The following is an 18436-nucleotide window of genomic DNA, read 5'->3' on the forward strand; positions in this document are numbered from 1 at the left end:
AGCCTCAGTTTCCCCAAACCCTTTACTCCTCCAACAACATCTTGGGATTGACTCCATTTCCCATTTTGATTAACCAACTCCTAACACCTCCTTTGGATAGATTAAACCTTACAAAATACCTCCCCATTTTGACCCTCTCTCCTGAGAAACTTCATCTGCCCAGCTCATCCACCCAACAATCCCTCATCACTGGGCATGGATCTATCTTATCTGACCAGCTCCTTGCCCAACTGGAAGTTAAACCTGCCAATCGGATTGCTTTCCTGTCTATAAATGTGGAGCTGGAAAAGCACAAGGGGTCAGACAACATCCGGGGAGCAGGAAAGTCAACATTTCAGGCTGAAACCCTTTGGTAGGACTGGCGAGGTGGAGGGGAGCCCAGAAATAAAAAGAGGGAGGGGTTGGGGCTGGGGGAAGGGTAGCTGAGATGGATGCAGGTAGGAGGTTATTGCGGTTGGTCAGTGGGAAAGGTGGGGCAGATAGATGAATCGGAAGATGGACAGGTTGGGGGAGAAGAGATTTTGAAGCTGGTTAAGTCAACATTCAGGACATTGGGCTGTAAGCTCTCATGGCGAAATATGAGGCATTATTCCTTCAGTTTACATTTGGCCTCACTCTGGCAGCATTTCAGCAGGGGTGTGGGAGGGGGAGTTAAAGATGATAGCATGTGGAAGGTTGGGTTGGTTGGTGCATGCAGAGCGCAGATGCTCTGCAGACTGGTCCCTGAGACTTCATTTGGTCTCCCGATATAGAATGAACTATATCAGGAGAAACAGATTCAGTAGATGAGGTTAGATGAAGTGTAGTTGGATCTCTGCTGGATTTGGAAGGATTGTTTCGAGCCTTGGATGGAGGTGACACGGGAGGTATTGGGGTAGGTATTGCACCCGCTGTGGTTGCAGGGAAGTTACCGGATGTGGTGGAGAAGTTGGAGGGGAGTGTGGAGCAGGTGAGGGAGATGTGGAGTGAATGGTTCCTGTGGAAATCAGACAAGGGTGGGGAGGGAAATATCTTTTTTTGGTGCAGTTTAATTGTAGATGGCAGAAATGTCAAAGGATGATGTGTTGTATTCGGAGGTTGGTGGGGTGGTATGTGAGGACTAAGAGGACTCTATCTTTATTGTTGTTGAGGGAAAGAGGATTTGAGGGCAGAAGTGCAGGAAATGGGGGAGATGCAGTGAGGGCATCCCTAATTACAGAGGAAGGGAAATTACAATCTCTAAAGTAGGAGGATACTTGTGAAGTCTGAGAATAGAACACTTCACCCTGGGAGCAGAGGCAGATGTATTTGTGAGTATGGGATAGAATTTTTGCAGAATGGTGGGTGTGAGGAGGTGTAGTCAGGGTAATTGTGAGAGTCAGTGGGTTTGAAATGGATGTTAGTGGTGAGTCAATTACCAGAGATGGAGACGGAAAGGTCCAGGAAGGGGAAGGAGGTGTCAAAAATGGTCCAGTTGAATTTAAGGGCATGGTGGAATGTATTGGCAAAGTTGATGAACTGTTTGAGCACCTTACAGGAACACGAGGCAGCACTGATACAGTCATCAATTTGGTGGAGAAAGAGGTGGGGATTGTGCTAGTGTAGTTGTGGAAGAGGGACTGTTCCCTGAATCCTGCAAAGAGGTAGACATAGCTCAGGCCCATGCGGGTGACCATAGCCACCTCTTTGGTTTGTAGGAAGTGGGAGGAATCAAAGGAAAAATTGTTGAGGGTGAGGATCAATTTCACCAAGCGAATGAGAGTGTCTGTGGAGGAGGATTGGGTGGGCCTACGGAAGAGGAAGAAGCGGAGGGCTTTTAAGATCTCTGTGTGGGGGATACAAGTGTACAGGGACTGTACATCCATGCTGAAGATGGGGTGTTGGGGTACGGGGAATTGAAAGTCTTGGAAAACGTTGATGGCATTCTTGGACTAAAGAGGCAATAATGGGGTTGAAGTGGGAGGAGATTATCTCGGTGGGGCAGAAGCAGGCAGAGACAATGGGTCAACAGAGGCAGTTGGATTTATGGATTTTGGGTAGGCAGTGTGTGGTTGGGGAACTATCAGGTTGGAGGATGTGGATGGGAGGTGTCCCAAGGTGATGAGGTCATTTATGCTCCGAGAGATAATGGCTTGGTGATCAGAGATGGGGTTGTGATCAAGGCGACGGTAGGAGGAGGTGTCAGAGAGTTGGCATTGGGCCGCAACGATGTAGAGGTCAGGCCATACTACCACTGCATTGCCCGTGTCAGAGGGTTTAATGGTGAAATTGGGGTTGGAGTGAAGGAAGCGGATGGCTGTGCATTCCGATGGAGAGAGGTTAGAGTAAGGGAGGGGGATGGAAAGATTCAGGTGATTGATGTCGCAGTAGCAGTTGGAGATGAAGAGGTCAAAGAGGGCAGGAGGCTTGGAGGGGACATCCAGGAAGACGGAGATGGTTGGAGGGAAGAGAAGGGGTCGTCAGAGGATGGTTTGGATATACGTTTGAAGAAATAGGAGTGGAGGCGGAGGTGGCAGATAAAGAGCTTGACATTGAGGCATGCATGGAATTCGTTAATGTGTGGGCTCAGGGGAATGAAGGTGAGTCCTTTGCTGAGGATGGTGATCACAACCCCACTTTAGATTTGTGATTATGTTAAAGGGGTACTATGTCACACATACAATAAGGATTCTAAACTTGTTATTGGCTTTAGATAAATAAAAAGTTAACTTGATATACTTACTAACTGTTGATATGAACATGATGATGAACCCTGCAAACATTGGAATTTGATATCCTATCCTGCAAGCAAAAGAAATATCTAATTTACGTCATACATTAGTACCTGTACAAAATAATTTTTGAAAACTAAAAGATGCCCTTTTCTAAATAGACAGCACAAGGAAAATTCCAAATCTTATACAAAGAAAATTGTGGCTATATACATATGAAAAAGTGATTTTTAAATATACAGTAGGCAAAACCATATGAACACATGTGCAATAGACAGGATTGCTTGTTTCTGATTTTGAGCAGTTATGCGTTAACTTTTGCAAGATTGACCAGGGAAATGAACATGTTAATGGATTAAGATAGGCAAAGATGGTCACTTATTGTAGGAATAAGCTAAATTGTGTAATGGTCACGAAGATATTGTTTCTAAATGTAAGCTAGAAACAATGCCTAGCTGCCCTTGATCGTCCGTGCAGCCAGTCATCTGTGTGGGCACTCACACCTGCATACATACTCACATACACAAACAAATACATTGTCCTTCTGTCATAATACAGATGTGGAGCTGGATGAACACAGCAGGCAGGCAGCATCAGAGGGGCAGGAAAGCTAATGTTTTGGGTCAGGGCCCTTCTTCAGAAAAAATGAAGGGCCCTGACCCAAAACATTAGCTTTCCTGCTCCTCTGATGCTGCTTGGCCCCCTATGTTCCTCCAGCTCCACACCTTGTTATCTCAGACTCCAGCATCGGCAGTTCCTATTATCTCTCTTGCTTTCATACATGTCTATTTACTCATGCCACATTCTCTCCTGCTATCATTGATACACCCTGAGCTGTAATTGCACTTACATAAATTCTTTATAATACACCACGCGGGCAAAGATTAACACATTTTGTTTTACCACTTTCATACATATAAAAGTATATGTTTTCATGTACAATATCTTGTTCATATACACAAAGAATCAAGGATAGACCCATTTCAAAACTATGCAGACTAACATGAGTGATGCATTATAAGTTTACATTTTGGGCACATTTTTCTTCCATTATAGCAGGTGAGGTACTACCTGTGTAGAAACAAATGCTCACTGTGCTAGATTACCATTTTTACCACTGATAACATTTTGTCTGAGTTCAGAAAACATAATGGGCAGAATTTTGTATGGGCCTATATGGTATGAACCATGGTGATAAATCTGGGAAAAGTGCACGAGAAGTCAAGTGAGATCTTTCTTGATGTCACAAAGAACCTTTTTTTAAAATTGAGAGATGTGGGCACCACTGGCTGGGCCAGCATTTATTGCCCATCCCTAAATGTCATTCAGAAGGCCGTAGTGAGGTGCCATTTTGAACCATTGCAGCACATACAATACCATACAGAGCTGAATTTCAGGATTTTATACAGTGACACTGAAAGAACAGTGATGTATTTTCCAGACAGGATGTTTGAGTGGCTTGGAAGGGAACTTGCAGGTAATAGTATTCTGATGTAATCATTGCCTTTATCCTTCTACCTGGAAATGGCCAAGAGTTTGTAACGGGCTGTCTGAAGATCTTTGGTGAATTTCTTGGACATCTTATAGATGGTACTTTGGGAGTGGGTGCTTGTGGATACAGCACCAATCAAAAATGTTGCCTTGTCCTGGACAGCATCAAGCTTTTTGAGTATTATTAGAGCTGCACTCATCCAGACAATTGCAGTTTTCCATCATACCCCTGACTTGTGCCTTGTAGATGGTGGACAGGCTTTGGGGAATCAGGTGGTGAGTTACTCACTTCAGTGTTACTGGCTTCTAATTTTGCAGCCACTATATTTGTGTGGTGAGTCCAGTTGAATTTCTAGTCAATGGTATCCCCAAAGATGTTGATAGTGGGAGATTCAGTGATGGTAATACCATTGAATGTCAAGGTGATTAGATTGTTGCTTATTGGTGACGATCATAGGTTCACATTTGTGTGAACAAAGAGAACAAGGAACAAAGAAAAATTGCAGTGCAGAAATAGGCCCTTCAGCCCTCCAAGGCCATGCCACTCTAGATCCTCTATCTAAACCTATTGCCTATTTTCCAAGGATCTGTATCCCTCTGCTCCCTGCCCATTCATGTATCTGTCTAGATACATCTTAAATGATGCTATCATGCCCGCCTCTACCACCTCCGCTGGCAACACGGTCCAGGTGCCCACCACCCTCTGTGTAAAGAATACATATCTCCCTTAAACTTTTGCCCTCTCACCTTGAAATCATGACCCCTAGTAATTGAGTCCCCCCACTCAGGGAAAAATGCTTCTCGTTCTCCACCCTGTCTATACCTCTCATGATTTTGTCGACCTCAATCAGATCCCCCCTCAACCTCCGTCTTTCTAATGTAAATAATCCTAATCTACTCAACCTCTCTTCACAGCTAGCGTCCTCCATACCAGGCAATATCCTGGTGAACCTCCTCTGCACCCTCTCCAAAGCATCCACATCCTTTTGGAAATGTGGTGACCAGAGCTATAAGCAGTAAGTACACAGTGTGGCATGATGTTATTTGCCATCTTTCAGAGCAAGCCTAGATATTGCCTTGGTCTTCTTGCATTTGACTATAGACTGTCTCAGTAATTGAGGAGTCGCAAATGATGCTCAACATTGCACAATCATCAGAGAGCATCTCCGCTTCTGACCTTACGATGGAGGTAAGGTTATTGATGAAACACTGAAGATGGTTGGGCTGAGGACACTACCCTGAGGAACTCCTACAGAGATGTGCTGGAACTGAGATGACTGATCTCCAATAACCACAATCATCTTCCTCTGGGTAAGGTAGGGACCCTAACCAGTGGAGAGTTTTTGCCTGATTGCCATTAATTCCAGTTTTGCTTGGGGTCCTCGATGCCACACTCAGTTAAATGAAGCCTTGATGTCAGGGGCTGACACTCTCAGGTCACCTATAGAATTAAACAGAATGACTAACATTTTTCCAGCAAGGTAGCGGCGGCGTAAGATGCTCCATTTGGAGCTCCACCCTGCTCTCCAGTTGTCTTTCATTTTCTTTGCCCCTTCTTTATTTCCCCTCCCTCCTTCTCTATCCCCCTCTGTAGTAATTCCATCCATCCCACCCTTTTAACTACCTACCTAAGTCACGGAACTGACTGGGAACTATGTGGTGGGAGCTGAATGCGCGGGTTGTGCCCTGCAGCGACAACGGATTGAGCGTGGACTGGAGCAACAGCGGCAGACCAAGAGTGGGCTGGTGAGATCGGGCCAGTGAGGCAGCTCGGAGCGGGACTCTGGCGGAGGGACGGCGAGGGTGGGAAAGCCCGGAGTGAGACTGAGGCATTGAAGTGAAATGTGGACTCTCAAGTTTTGTCTATCTTGCTCTAAGTTAATGTGAATGGCGCCATAAATGTATGGTGAAGATATACAATTTTCGCTGTATTTTTATACTAAATACACATGACAATAAATGATTCAATTCTATTTGCTTGTTTTATCTACTCAGTATCTCCATTTGTCCCTCACGCACACATGGAGCTTCGCTGCACTGCATGTAGTGAGTTCTACACAATGTGTACGTGCTTCTGGAAATAACATTTTTCTTTGTTTGTAAATTCACTTGTAAATTTCTGTCTAATTTACACATCTGATAAACAAACTACAAGATCCCCTACTACACCCCTCCCCCAACCCTGCACGGTCATGTGGGCATTCACAGTGCAATGGGCGAGGTCAAAAGCTAAGAACGGTAAGTTCAAGAGACAGACAGTTCAGCAACTTGGAACTCTCAGCAGATCAGTCAGCATCCTTGGAAAGATGAGAGGGTCTAAGTTCGACTAGCTTTGAGAGTGGTTTAAAGCAGCTAAAATAACAAGTCTCTTCTCACTTCTACTTTCGGTGTTTCGAGCACTTTTGTTTTTATTGTGACAGTTTCTTATTGCACATGGAGTTAGTATAGTTTGTTCATTGACAGGACGTTCATTAATGACAGATGATACTGTGGGAAGTACAGGTTTTATTGTTGGACCCAATGACTCACCTGTTTGTTAACGGTCCTATGAAAGGGTTTGTTACGAGTTGTACAGTAGCCTTTGAAGCAAACAACAAGCCAACTTGGACATTCTCATTCAGCAAGTCCTTGTCTTTCTTTAAACAGCTGCTGTTCGAATCGGCTGTCCCAGTTGTATTGGTCACCGGGGACTGCGCTGTGGTGAAAGCCTGCTCTATATCACCCGGCCTGCTTTCCCGCTCGGTGTTCATCGTCGAGTTGTCATAATAAGAAAAGATTTTTTGAAATCGAGTCGCGGAAACCACGCCCGGGCTTTGAGTGGGGCTTACCTCCAGTGGTTGATGATGGAGAGCATACAGGTAACTGGGAATGATGGGCACTGTAAAACATCAGGCAGGTATCAGACTGAAGACAGCTCTCAAGCAGAAGCTACCATTCATTCAGTTGCAAACACACAAGGAACACAGTAAAAAAAGAAAAGAGCCGGTTAGTTAGGTGCCGAGATTGTATTTATCCAGCCTGGAACCCATTTGGTTATTGTTCGCCCACAACACCAGGCCCCCACCCCCAAAGTCCCTGAGTGCGGAAGGGACACATTTGATGAATGCTGGCATTACACAACAGCCTGGACAACAGGCGGATTACATACAGGGGATTGGACACCGATCGTTCCCATCGGTGTGTTGAAATGGTGTAAAATCCAGATTAACACTTGAATCATTACAATTGATTCGTTTTATTCCCATTTGTCTTGTTTTATCCCATGGGAGGCTTCAGTTTCCACCTCCTGCTGCAGAAAGTAAATATTGCTGAGAATTTGATTTCTCTATCAATCGAGGTGACAGTGTGACTGTTGTCCCAACTTTCTGAATTGGGGATTGGGTGGAATCGGGCCGTCCTCCCGAGTGGGAGCTCTTGTAACGGTGTTCCCGTGGTGATGTATCAAATAGGCCTTCTACGCTCAGTAAAACTATATCAAACAGTCGTTGTCTTTCACCGACCTGTCCAAGGATTCTGACCCAATGGTCCAAGAATCTCCCAAAAGGACCCAGCTGTACTGAACGCTAACTGCAGTGATCTTTGCTTCAGATGGATTGTATTACCCTTGGTGTATAAAATGAACCATTCCCAGAGGGGAGAGGTGATCGCTCTGGGACGGAAGGTGGGGGTAAAGAGAAGGGGGCCGGTTACAGTATTCCCCACTTCGCCTCTCTTGGAGTGAGTGGTATAACTTCAAGCTGTCCCCCATACATCTTGGGATGATTCAGCCCAAGAAATCATTCTTAAAGAGCTGGGCACCCTTTTAAAAAGGATCTCTCATTCTTTCCCATTATAACAAAGCGTGGAGCTGGACGAACACTGCAGGCCAAGCAGCATCTTACGAGCACAAAAGCATAACGGCACGGTGGCTCAGTGGTTCGCACTGCTGCCTCACAGCACCAGGGACCTGGGTAATTCCACCTTCGGGCGACCATCTGTGAGGAGTTTGCACGTTCTCCGTGTCTGCGTGGGTTTCCTCCTACAGTCCAAAGATGTGCAGGTTTGGTGATTTGGCCATGCTAAATTGCTCAGTGTTCAGGGATGTGTAGGTTAGTTGGGTAATAGGGGGATGGGTCTGGTTGGGATGCTCCAAGGGGCGGTGTGGACTTGTTGGGCCGAAGGGCCTGTTCCCACACTGTAGGGATTCTGATCTACAACGAGCAAAGACAGGAAGGAAAAGCTGACGTTTCGGACCTAGACCCTTTATTAGAAAAAGGGTCTGATGAAGGGTCTAGGCCCGAAACGTCAGCTTTTGTGCTCCTAAAATGCTGCTTGGCCTGCTGTGTTCATCCAGCTTCACACTTTGTTATTTCGGATTCTCCAGCATCTGCAGTTCCCATTATCTCTCATTCCTTCCTGTCTTTGCTCGTTGTAGATCGCAGAATCCCTACAGTGTGGGAACAGGCCCTTCGGCCCAACAAGTCCACACCGCCCCTTGGAGCATCCCAACCAGACCCATCCCCCTATTACCCAACTAACCTACACATCCCTGAACACTGAGCAATTTAGCATGGCCAAATCACCAAACCTGCACATCTTTGGACTGTAGGAGGAAACCCACGCAGACACGGAGAACGTACAAACTCCACACAGATGGTCGCCCGAAGGTGGAATTACCCAGGTCCCTGGTGCTGTGAGGCAGCAGTGCGAACCACTGAGCCACCGTGCCGTTATGCGCCCCGTTACCGTTGCTTACTGATCTTTCCGAATTCGGAACTTGTTTCCATAGCGATGGTTCAGTATTAATCCCAATATTGTGACCGGACATGGGAATCTTTTAATAAGAGCCACGCGACCCAAGTTTCTGTCCAGCCGCTCATCAACAAAAAAACAAAACCAGCACGCCGAGGGAGAGCAGGTGGAGATAAAACAAACTCAACGGATAGTGTAGCCCCGATATCAGAGTTCCCACCTCTGTACCGAAACAAGGTGCTCTGTTGGACGTTTTCCACGGGAAGTGGTTTGTCAAACACTGAATTGTCTTACATCTGCTGCAGCTTGTAGATGGAAAGTGGGAGGCAGACACCCAGCGCTGTTAATCAAATCAAAACTTCCATCACTAATATTCCAGCAAAATGAGCATTTCTAACCTGCAGCCCATTGGTTCCAATTCGAACCCAATTCCAGCAGCGCAGGTAAAAAAAAGGCGATAGAACCTTTCCCGTCATTTAACTTACACCCTCGCTAATCTGTGGCCTAACCCCACATCCCGCGGTATCTTTCGATCAGCGAAGGTCTGCCAATGTCAAACTGCAAACAATCAACCAACCCAGCTGAGTATTCCTGCGGAACCCCCGATCCAGAACCTTATGTAGAAATCCCTCCTCAAATTTCTGGCTTCGGTGTTCCGCTCTGCTCCGAAATTTAGAGACTATGCTCCGCTTTTCCATCTACAATTGCGGCAGATGTTAAACCGCACTTCCACAGTTTCTGGGAAAAAGAAGCAGAGGCAAAGCGGAAAACATGAAAGAACGAAACTTATTTCCGGGCAGCGTGGAAAGCAGTCAAATTGCAAACAGGTTCTTCACAAGTTAGTGACAAGTGTCTCTCAACCAGTTCCCCTCGATATTCTGAGATCTTCAATTTAATCCTGCTTCTATCTAAATTTCGGGAACTTGATTAGTTCTTACTAATCAAGAACCCATCAATCTCTGTCTTAAAGAGATTCAATGACTTGGCTTCCGCAGCCCTCTAGGTTTCGCAGATTCACAACCCTCTGGCTGAGGAAATTCCTCTTCATCTCAATACTAAAGGGTTCACCCTTCACTCTGAAGCTGTGCCTCCTGTCTTGACTCTCTTACTAGTGGAAACATCTTCTCCACGTCGATTCTATCAGGGTCTCTCAGTATCCTGATGTTTTTTCGAGATCGCGCCCCTCCCATTCTTCTAAACTCCATCCAGTACAGACCCAGAGTCCTCAACCACTTCTCCTTTGGTACGCCCTTCATCCCTTGGATCATTTTTGTAAACCTCCTCTGGACATCCACCAAGGCCAGCACATCCCTTCTTAGATACTGGGCCCAGAACTGCTCACCCTATTCCAAAGGCGGTCTGAACAGAACCCTTATGCAGCCGCAGCAACACACCTTGTATTCCAGCTCTCTGGAAATGAATGCTAACATTGCATTTGTCGTCCTAACTGCCAACTGAATCTACATGTTAACCTTAAAAGAGCCCTGAACTACGATTCCTAGGTCACTTTATGCTTCAGATTTCGAAAGCCTTTCCCCATTTAGAAAAAAACATGTACGCCTTTAGTCTTCCGACCAAAGTGTGTAACTTTACCTTGCCACATTGTATTCTACCTGCCACTTCTTTGCTCACTCTCCCAACGCGTCCAAGTCCATCTGCAGTGTATTCTTTAAGGAATAGTGCTCAGAACTAAACTATTACCTAAACAGAGCTGTGTATTTTAACAGGATTTATAAACCCCTTGTGTTCTTAGTTTCCAAATTGCTTGGTCCCCTGGACATTGATCTTTTAACAATCTGCCTACTTAGATGCTTTGCGATGTTGTCATTGAGAGGGTATTTAGTTACACCCCTTTAACGGTCTGAAGTGGTTGACCTCACACTTGGCTGCATTAAAATCTATTTGCTGTCGTTTTGCCCTCTAACTAGAGATGTTTTTTCTCCGCTTTAAGCCGCATTACGAGGTTGCCTATTTTTGCCTTGGCAAACTTACACGTGAGATTCTGCCATCCAAATGATTAATAACTGAATAATCGAGGCCGCCAATTTGAAAACTTACCTTTTTATTGAATTGAAGCCTTGCTGCTGGTACCGCCGCAAACTAGACCACCGAGCTAACTGGAAACCCCTATAACACTCACAGCCATTCCTCAGTCCATTACTTCAGTCACCTCTGCAACTCGTTCAGGTTCATCAGGCATGGCCTGCATTTTGCAGATATTGTCCTCACTGATCATTTGAACATCTAAATAATTGTTCACTCACTATAGACAAAAACAACTCTTACTGCCTGCAATCAAAAACAAGCCTTAGTAGGATCTAACATCTGAAACAACACGTTCGCAAGCTGCAAACGTGAAGTCAAGATCCTTGGGAGAAGTGCAGAGGTTTTTAATCGGAATGAGACACTGTTGAAGAGCTACAGTTTGGTGAAAGTCAGAGGAGCAGCGGTAGCGCTCTCTGAGCTATGTGGGTAAAGGAGAACCCTGGTGGAGATGTTCTACAATTCCCTGAGGATTTGGTGGATGGAGCAAATACTGTTTCCTCGGACCAGTTGGTCAGTGGCCAAGAGCCGTCGGTTCAAAATAATTGGCAAAAAAGAGAAATTGAGGTGATGTGTAATTAGCGCTGAGATCTAGAATCCACTACATAAGAGGAGGATGGAATCGGATCCCACAGGATCCTTGACAGGAGAGTTAAACCTGTTCTCGAAGGTTTGCAGGAATCCGGGGAACAGCAGGGCTGGAAGCTTAATGGGATCGCTCATGTGTAACACACTGAACGCCACTCATTGCACTGTAAGATCCCATGAAAGGCAGTGGCTACACTTAGGCAAGGATTCTCAATCAGCTGGAGAAGTGGAGCCGGGTAAAAATTACAAATAATGATCGCGGCAGAAGTGAAACAGAGATAACCCACAGTACCATGTCGTCGCTGATACAAAGTCTCGCTCCGTTTCGCAGGTTGATGCACTCACACAGGGTTTCTATGGGCGGAGGGAGGGTGAAAAGTTGCAGGATAAAACCTAGACAGCCGTGCGCACTGACCCCAACGCCAGTGCTGCACATATCCATCCCGTCCAGGTTCAAACGCCAGTTCTAACCCAGCGGTCCTCCTCCCTCGCATGAGCCAAATTAAATAACTTTAAAGCAGAACAGCACTGTTAGTTAAAATCCTGAGTACAGATCAAAACTATTGTTCTTTTTAATCGACACATTAAGTATCATTCACCATTTGTCACTTTGGTTTAGGTAACGTTAACACAAATAAAGTGGATTTTTTTAAACTAACTATCCAGCTGTTTTCCCACAAAAATGGACAGAATCCTGGATTTCTCCTCCCTTTAAAATTGGTGTCAAATGTTGAATGAGGCTTTACTTGATTTGGGCCAGCCTAGAGCCCCAGCCCCAGTTTAACGAGAAGCCGTCACCTCTTCCAAGCAGTATCACTTTCTGACTTACCCACCACGGTCAGCAACATGTTGTCAAGGAGAAGGGCTACAAACACTATGAACAGAATCAGTTTTCGAGATTGGCGACCTTCCCTCAGCCAGCGTAAAAAACTAAACTCCTTCAGTGTCTGCAGTCCACCCATCATCAGGCTAAGTTCTGGAGGGGCGAGAAACATGGACCCCGTTAGTGACAATAACCAACGATAATCACTATTGGCTCAATGACGGCACAAATACAAACTCCAAATCACGACGAAGAAGCATTGCAACGAAAAGGGTGTGTTTTCCTTTGCTGTTGCAATGCAATGTCACAGAATGGGCCTAAATGAAAACCTCACCTTGATTTGAATTGAATGGGGCTGCGATATTAGAAGCTGCTTCTCTCTCCGATAGCTCCAAGTGTGTGAGAGAGAGCCATGCAGCCAGTGGGCGGGTTCAGGGAGGATTGCTCCGAGCTGCTGACGCCACGATGCTTCCCGTTCACCTCCTGTTCTTGTTGACGTTGGGTGGGGTGGGCGGAATGTGCTTGATAAGGCGCCGAATGGTGCGATTATTAACCGGCAGCGGGTCAATCCGCTCCTGCTCAGACTTTACTCCAACATTATTCCATGACAAAATCAAAGTTCCGATTCCCTGTACGCCTCTTTTCAATCAGCACCCACCCACTGAAATTACGGCAAATTACATCGCGCCTTCGGCAATGATGTATTTCCCACAGAATGAACGGACACTGTTTACATAACGAAAGTAAAAACCGTTCATTCTTCTGCGAAGCCGGGCCACCTACAGCACTTATTAACAAACGGAACAGTTTAAGGATAGGTTCTCACCTCCCTACTCGATTGAACAAATACCATCTTGCCTCCTTGTCAAATGATTCTCCCACCGCCCCATCCCCTAAGCTGTTCAGAACCCCAACCTTATGCCCACTTTGCAGTGAACGGTATGAAAAGCAAATGGGCTTCTGATCCGAGTATTAATGCAAATTTTATTCCAATTTCTTTCCAGTCAGACCATTAACAAGAGCGGGATATGTATCAATTCCCCGCAACCTGGTAGCAGTGACGGGGCTAGATGCTAGCCTGAGTAATGAGATAGGATTGTTTATTGGCTAAAAAAGCACACACAATGATAGTGACCAAAGATAGCTCAATCGTCACGTTATAGTATCATGTCTAAGAAACAATCACCAACAAAGCGGGCAAATCAAAGCATTTGAACTTTATTTCGTCAGTCGAATAAATTGCTAAGAAGTCTGTTATGTCTAATTTTTCCATCATCGTGAAGAATTTGCTAGTAACCGTGTTTTAATGCAATTGATTCCTGAGGAATCTTTGAGCCTGATCTAGTAGGAACTGCCGATGCTGGAGAATCTGAGATAACACGGTGCGAAGCTGGATGAAGATAGCAGGCCAGGCAGCATCAGAAGAGCAAGGTAAGCTGACGTTTCGGGTCTAGACCCTTCTTCAGAAAATCTTTGAGCCTAATAGTTTCTCATCAATTATTTTGCCACTTAATGGCGTAGATGGTTGGGCTGAACTTTACAGTTAAGGATATTCATTGCACACGCTTATTCGGAGAATTTCCGTGGGCTTTTGAATTGAAAGTTGCTGTTAGTTGGCTTGAAGAAGTGTTATAGCCTCTTTGAAGGAGGTGCATCTGTGTGGTCGAGTAAGTAACTACATTTCTTATGCAAGCAAATTGAAAATTAGCGACGGGATGGTGCGGAAGTGTCAGTTAAAATATTTTATTCGACGTACAGTAAGATACAGAACATCAAAAATGTAAAGGAACTAAATCTTGTATTCACAAAGGTAAATTAAACCAAACTTTCAACAACTATTAAAATGTACAAGAATATGTATATGTATATACATGTATAGGAGACTCTACACTTACAAACCCTGGTATTTTGTGTCAGATAAGCTGTACAGTCATAGTTAAAATACCCAGCCCTCCTGAAAGCGTAAAGGCAAAATACTGCAAATGCTGGAAATCTGAAACAAATACAGAGAATGCTGGAGAATCTCAGCAGGTCTGACAGGATCTGTGGAAAGAGAAACAGTTAATATTTCAACTCTGGTATGACTTCTTCAGGACTGAAGGAGGAACAGTTCTGAGGAATAGTCATACCAAACTAGAAATGATAACTGTGTTTCTCCACAGATGCTGCCAGACCTGCTGAGTTTCTCTTGAAAGTGTACTTAACTCTTTCTGGCATATGAAGATCACGTCTATGTCAATTTTGCAATGTTTTGTCATTCAAGTGTTTAAGTGGGGAGACAAGCAATATGGTATGATTTTTGGAATGGTTTTGGATGGGTCTTGCAACTTGTACAGTTACTGCATCTTTATTTCTGGAGGCAGTTGCCTGAAATTTGTGCCCAATTTCTATCGAATAAATAGTAAATTCTCATTGTTATAGCTACCATAAAACTCAAGTCAATGTCTCATGATGTCTTACATGGAGTAAAAAATAGACAATAATTATGGCCAAGCACTGGGAAAGGACTTGTGCTGCAGTTTTTTCTAATATTTTCTTTTTGTCATTGGTTCACAGGGTGTGAAGGTCACTACTAAGATCAATATTTATAACTCAACTCTAACTGCCCTTGAGAAGGTGGTGGTGAACCATCAACTTGATCCGTTACAATTTGTCCGATGTAGGTTCACTAACAATGCTGTTATAAAGTGAGTTCCAAGATTTAAACCCAGTGACTGTGACAGAATAACAATACATTTACGAGTAAAGATTGTGCATGGTTTGGAAGCAAACTTGAAGGTTTTGATGTTCCCACATGTCTGCTGTCCTTGTGCATCTAGATGGCAGAGGTTGGTAAGTTGGAGGGTGCTGTTGGAGGAGCTTGGTAAGGTACTTAAATGCATCTTGGTGCAGTTCACCTATAATGTAGTAATTGGGGTAGCAATCAATATAACTGACTTGTCTTGAATGCTGTTAAGCTTTTTATTGTTGGAGTTGCTCTCACCCAGGTGAGTAAACATAGAAACCCAGAAATTGGAAGTAGGAGTAGGTCATTAGGCCCTTCAAGCCTGCTACACTATTCAATATCAGTCATGATCATGGTTTATAATCTATTTCAATGACATATGTCCACTTTCTCCCTACACCCCTTGATGCCTTTAATTTTGTCAATATGTGGAAAGAAAGAGCAGTATTGTTGAGACGCTTTCAACTGAGACATGCTAGAACAAGTGTACCGGTGAATTGTACTTGGAGTTGGATGCAATCATGCATAGCACTGTACAGAGCATTTAAGTAGTGTGGCAAAAGGATCACATGAGGGAGCAATAAAAAATTAAGGGAAAGGACAAGAAAACAGTACAGGGTAGTGATGCAGTAATGATAACTGGAGTGCAAAAGAAAAGGCAAAACAAACAAATAAAATATTGCATCAATACACAGGATCTGAATAAGGAAAATGGTAAAAAGACAGAATTAAAGTTTCTTCATCTGAATGCATGTAACAACAAGATAGATGAATTAATCTCACATAAAGAAATACATGAGTCTGTTAGCAATTATAGCAAAAAGGAAGTGAGGTAGCTACTTAATTAAAAATGAGATTGATACAGTAGTGCAAAATGGTCTTGGTCGAGGGGATCAAAATGTGGAATTATTTTATTTAGTGATAAGAAATTGCAAATTGAGGAATACTGTGGTTTATAAGCCCGCCCCAGCAGTAATTATATTGTGAGGGGCAGTTTCTTTGAACAATACATCATGGAACCAATCAGAGAATATTTTATTTTAGTCCTAGTAACATGTCATGAAAAAGGACATTGATGGCTTTGTGGTGAAGGAGCCTCAAGCCAACAGTAATCACAACACGAGAGAATTTCACATGCAGTTTGAAGAAAATAATTTTTAAAAATATATTCATTGATGGGATTAAGCACCACTGGCTAGGCCAGCGTTTATTGTCCATCCTTAATTGCCCAGTGGGTGGTTAAGAGTCGACCATATTGCTGTGAAGGTGCCAGATATTGCAGGTGAAGATGCCAGATTTCCTTCCCTGAAGGATATTAGGGAAATGATGATATTTTTCTCCTGACAATCAACACTGCTTTCCCAGTCATCATTAGGCTACTTATTCTAGATTTTTAATTGAGTCCAAATTCCACCACCTGCCTTGGCAGGATTTAAACCTGGCCCCCAGATCATTACCAGGGACTCTGGAATAGTAATCTAGTGATAGTACCACCAGGTCTTGCCTCCCCCAATTTGTCAAACTGGGCTTTTAAACTTAAACAAAGATAACTTAAAATTTATGAATCAAGAATTGGAAAAGGTAGAATAGAAAAAATGTCAAAAGGTAAGATGATAGAGAAGCAGTTGCAGGAATTGAAGAGATAGTTAAAATTTGCAACTCCCAAAGGTATAATACATTGAGAAAGAAAGGCATTATGAGAAGGATGCACCAATCATGTTTAACTAAAAAAGTTAAGAATACTGATTTATTGGATTGAAAGAAAAAGGTATACAATCTACAAAGATCAACGGTAGCCCAGAACATTTGGAAAGTTTTAGGAATCACCAAAAAACTACTAATAAAAAACTTATAAAGAATGAGAAATCGGAACATGAGAGAAAACTAGCAAGAGCATAAAATCAGACAGTAAAAGCTTTTGCAGGAAAAAGAAGAGTGTAGTTAAAGCAAATGTTGATGCATAGAAGGTGTGACTGGAGTTAATAATGAGAAACAAGGAAGTGCCAGGGAAAATGAACAAATACTTTTGTATCTGTCATTGTATCAGAAAACACAGAAGGCATCCCAAGAAAATCAAGTGATAAGAGGGAGGGAGGAACTTAAGACAAAAATGGTTACTGCCTGTAGTGATCAGGGATATGTAGAGTTAGTGGGTTTGGGGAATGGGCCTGGGTGAGATGCTCTGAGGTTTGGTGTGGGTTTGTTGGGCCACAGAAGCCTGTTTCCACACTGTAAGGTTTCTATAAAAACTATCTCAAATAACCTTTATCTAATACCAGATACTGGTAGTGATGGCAAATACCACAAGGTATCAGGAGTGATCATCTGGGAAAATGCCCCACAGAAGAAATTAAGGAACAGCAACTCATATTCCGCTTGGGAACCCTGCAGCCCAATAGTATCAATGTGGACTTCACCAGCTTCAAAATCTCCCCTTCCCCCACCGCATCCCAAAACCAGCCCAGCTCTTCCCCTCCACCCACTGCATCCCAAAACCAGTCCAACCTGTCTCTGCTTCCCTAACCGGTTCTTCCTCTCACCCATCCCTTCCTCCCACCCCAAGCCGCACCTCCATCTCCCACCTACTAACCTCATCCCACCTCCTTGACCTGTCCGTCTTACCTGGACTGACCTATCCCCTCCCTACCTCCCCACCTATACTCTCTCCACCTATCTTCTTTTCTCTCCATCTTCGGTCCGCACCCCCCCCTCCCTATTTATTCCAGAACCCTCTCCCCATCCCCCTCTCTGATGAAGGGTCTATGCCCGAAACATCAGCTTTTGTGCTCCTGAGATGCTGCTTGGCCTGCTGTGTTCATCCAGCCTCACACTGTTTCAACTGGGAAGTGTTTGAGATCTTGGATGTTGGGAGAGAAGGAGGTAAAAGGCAGTGTACTACACTTACTCTGCTTGCATGGGAGGTGTTCTGGGAAGGGGAGACAGTTTTCAGGGTGATTGAAGAAAAGGTGTTGTGAAAGGAACATTCCCTCTACGGCACTGTCATGAAATTGAAGGAGAAGATGTGTTTAGTGGGAGTATCACACTGGTGATGATGAAAATGGCAGAGAGTGACCTGTCCAAAGTACAGGCGGTGGAATGGGAGATAATCATAAATGGTATATTATTGTGGTTCTGGGGTGGAGAGAAAGAAATGAGCAAGCGTGGTAAATGGACAGACAGAACCAAAGCCCCGTTTCAACTCTGTGAAGGAGAAGAGGAAAGCATATGAGCAGTTTAGGTATAGAGGGTGGTAGTGTCAAAATAAAATCACTGCTATTCCAGAAAGAAGAAAGAGAAGAAATATTTAGCTGTAGGCCAGTTATTCCAACATTAATCACCAAGAAA

General features: G+C 44.1%; 1 protein-coding gene across 1 annotated transcript in view; it reads right to left on the reverse strand.

The window, feature by feature from the left end:
* The window catches only part of slc18a2 (solute carrier family 18 member 2), a 48074-nt gene extending 35042 nt beyond the window's left edge, over positions 1-13032 (reverse strand). Inside the window, exons 1-4 of the mRNA XM_048550986.2 lie at positions 12701-13032; positions 12373-12519; positions 6711-7059; positions 2702-2760 (exon numbers count right to left, since the gene is read on the reverse strand). Coding sequence (XP_048406943.1) covers positions 2702-2760; positions 6711-7059; positions 12373-12508 — 544 coding nt within the window. The 5' untranslated portion in view covers positions 12509-12519; positions 12701-13032. The remainder of the gene's footprint in view (positions 1-2701; positions 2761-6710; positions 7060-12372; positions 12520-12700) is intronic.
* Between the last annotated feature and the right edge of the window lie 5404 nt (positions 13033-18436).

Source organism: Stegostoma tigrinum, chromosome 20 (assembly GCF_030684315.1).
Source record: "Stegostoma tigrinum isolate sSteTig4 chromosome 20, sSteTig4.hap1, whole genome shotgun sequence".
Classification (NCBI taxonomy): domain Eukaryota; kingdom Metazoa; phylum Chordata; class Chondrichthyes; order Orectolobiformes; family Stegostomatidae; genus Stegostoma; species Stegostoma tigrinum.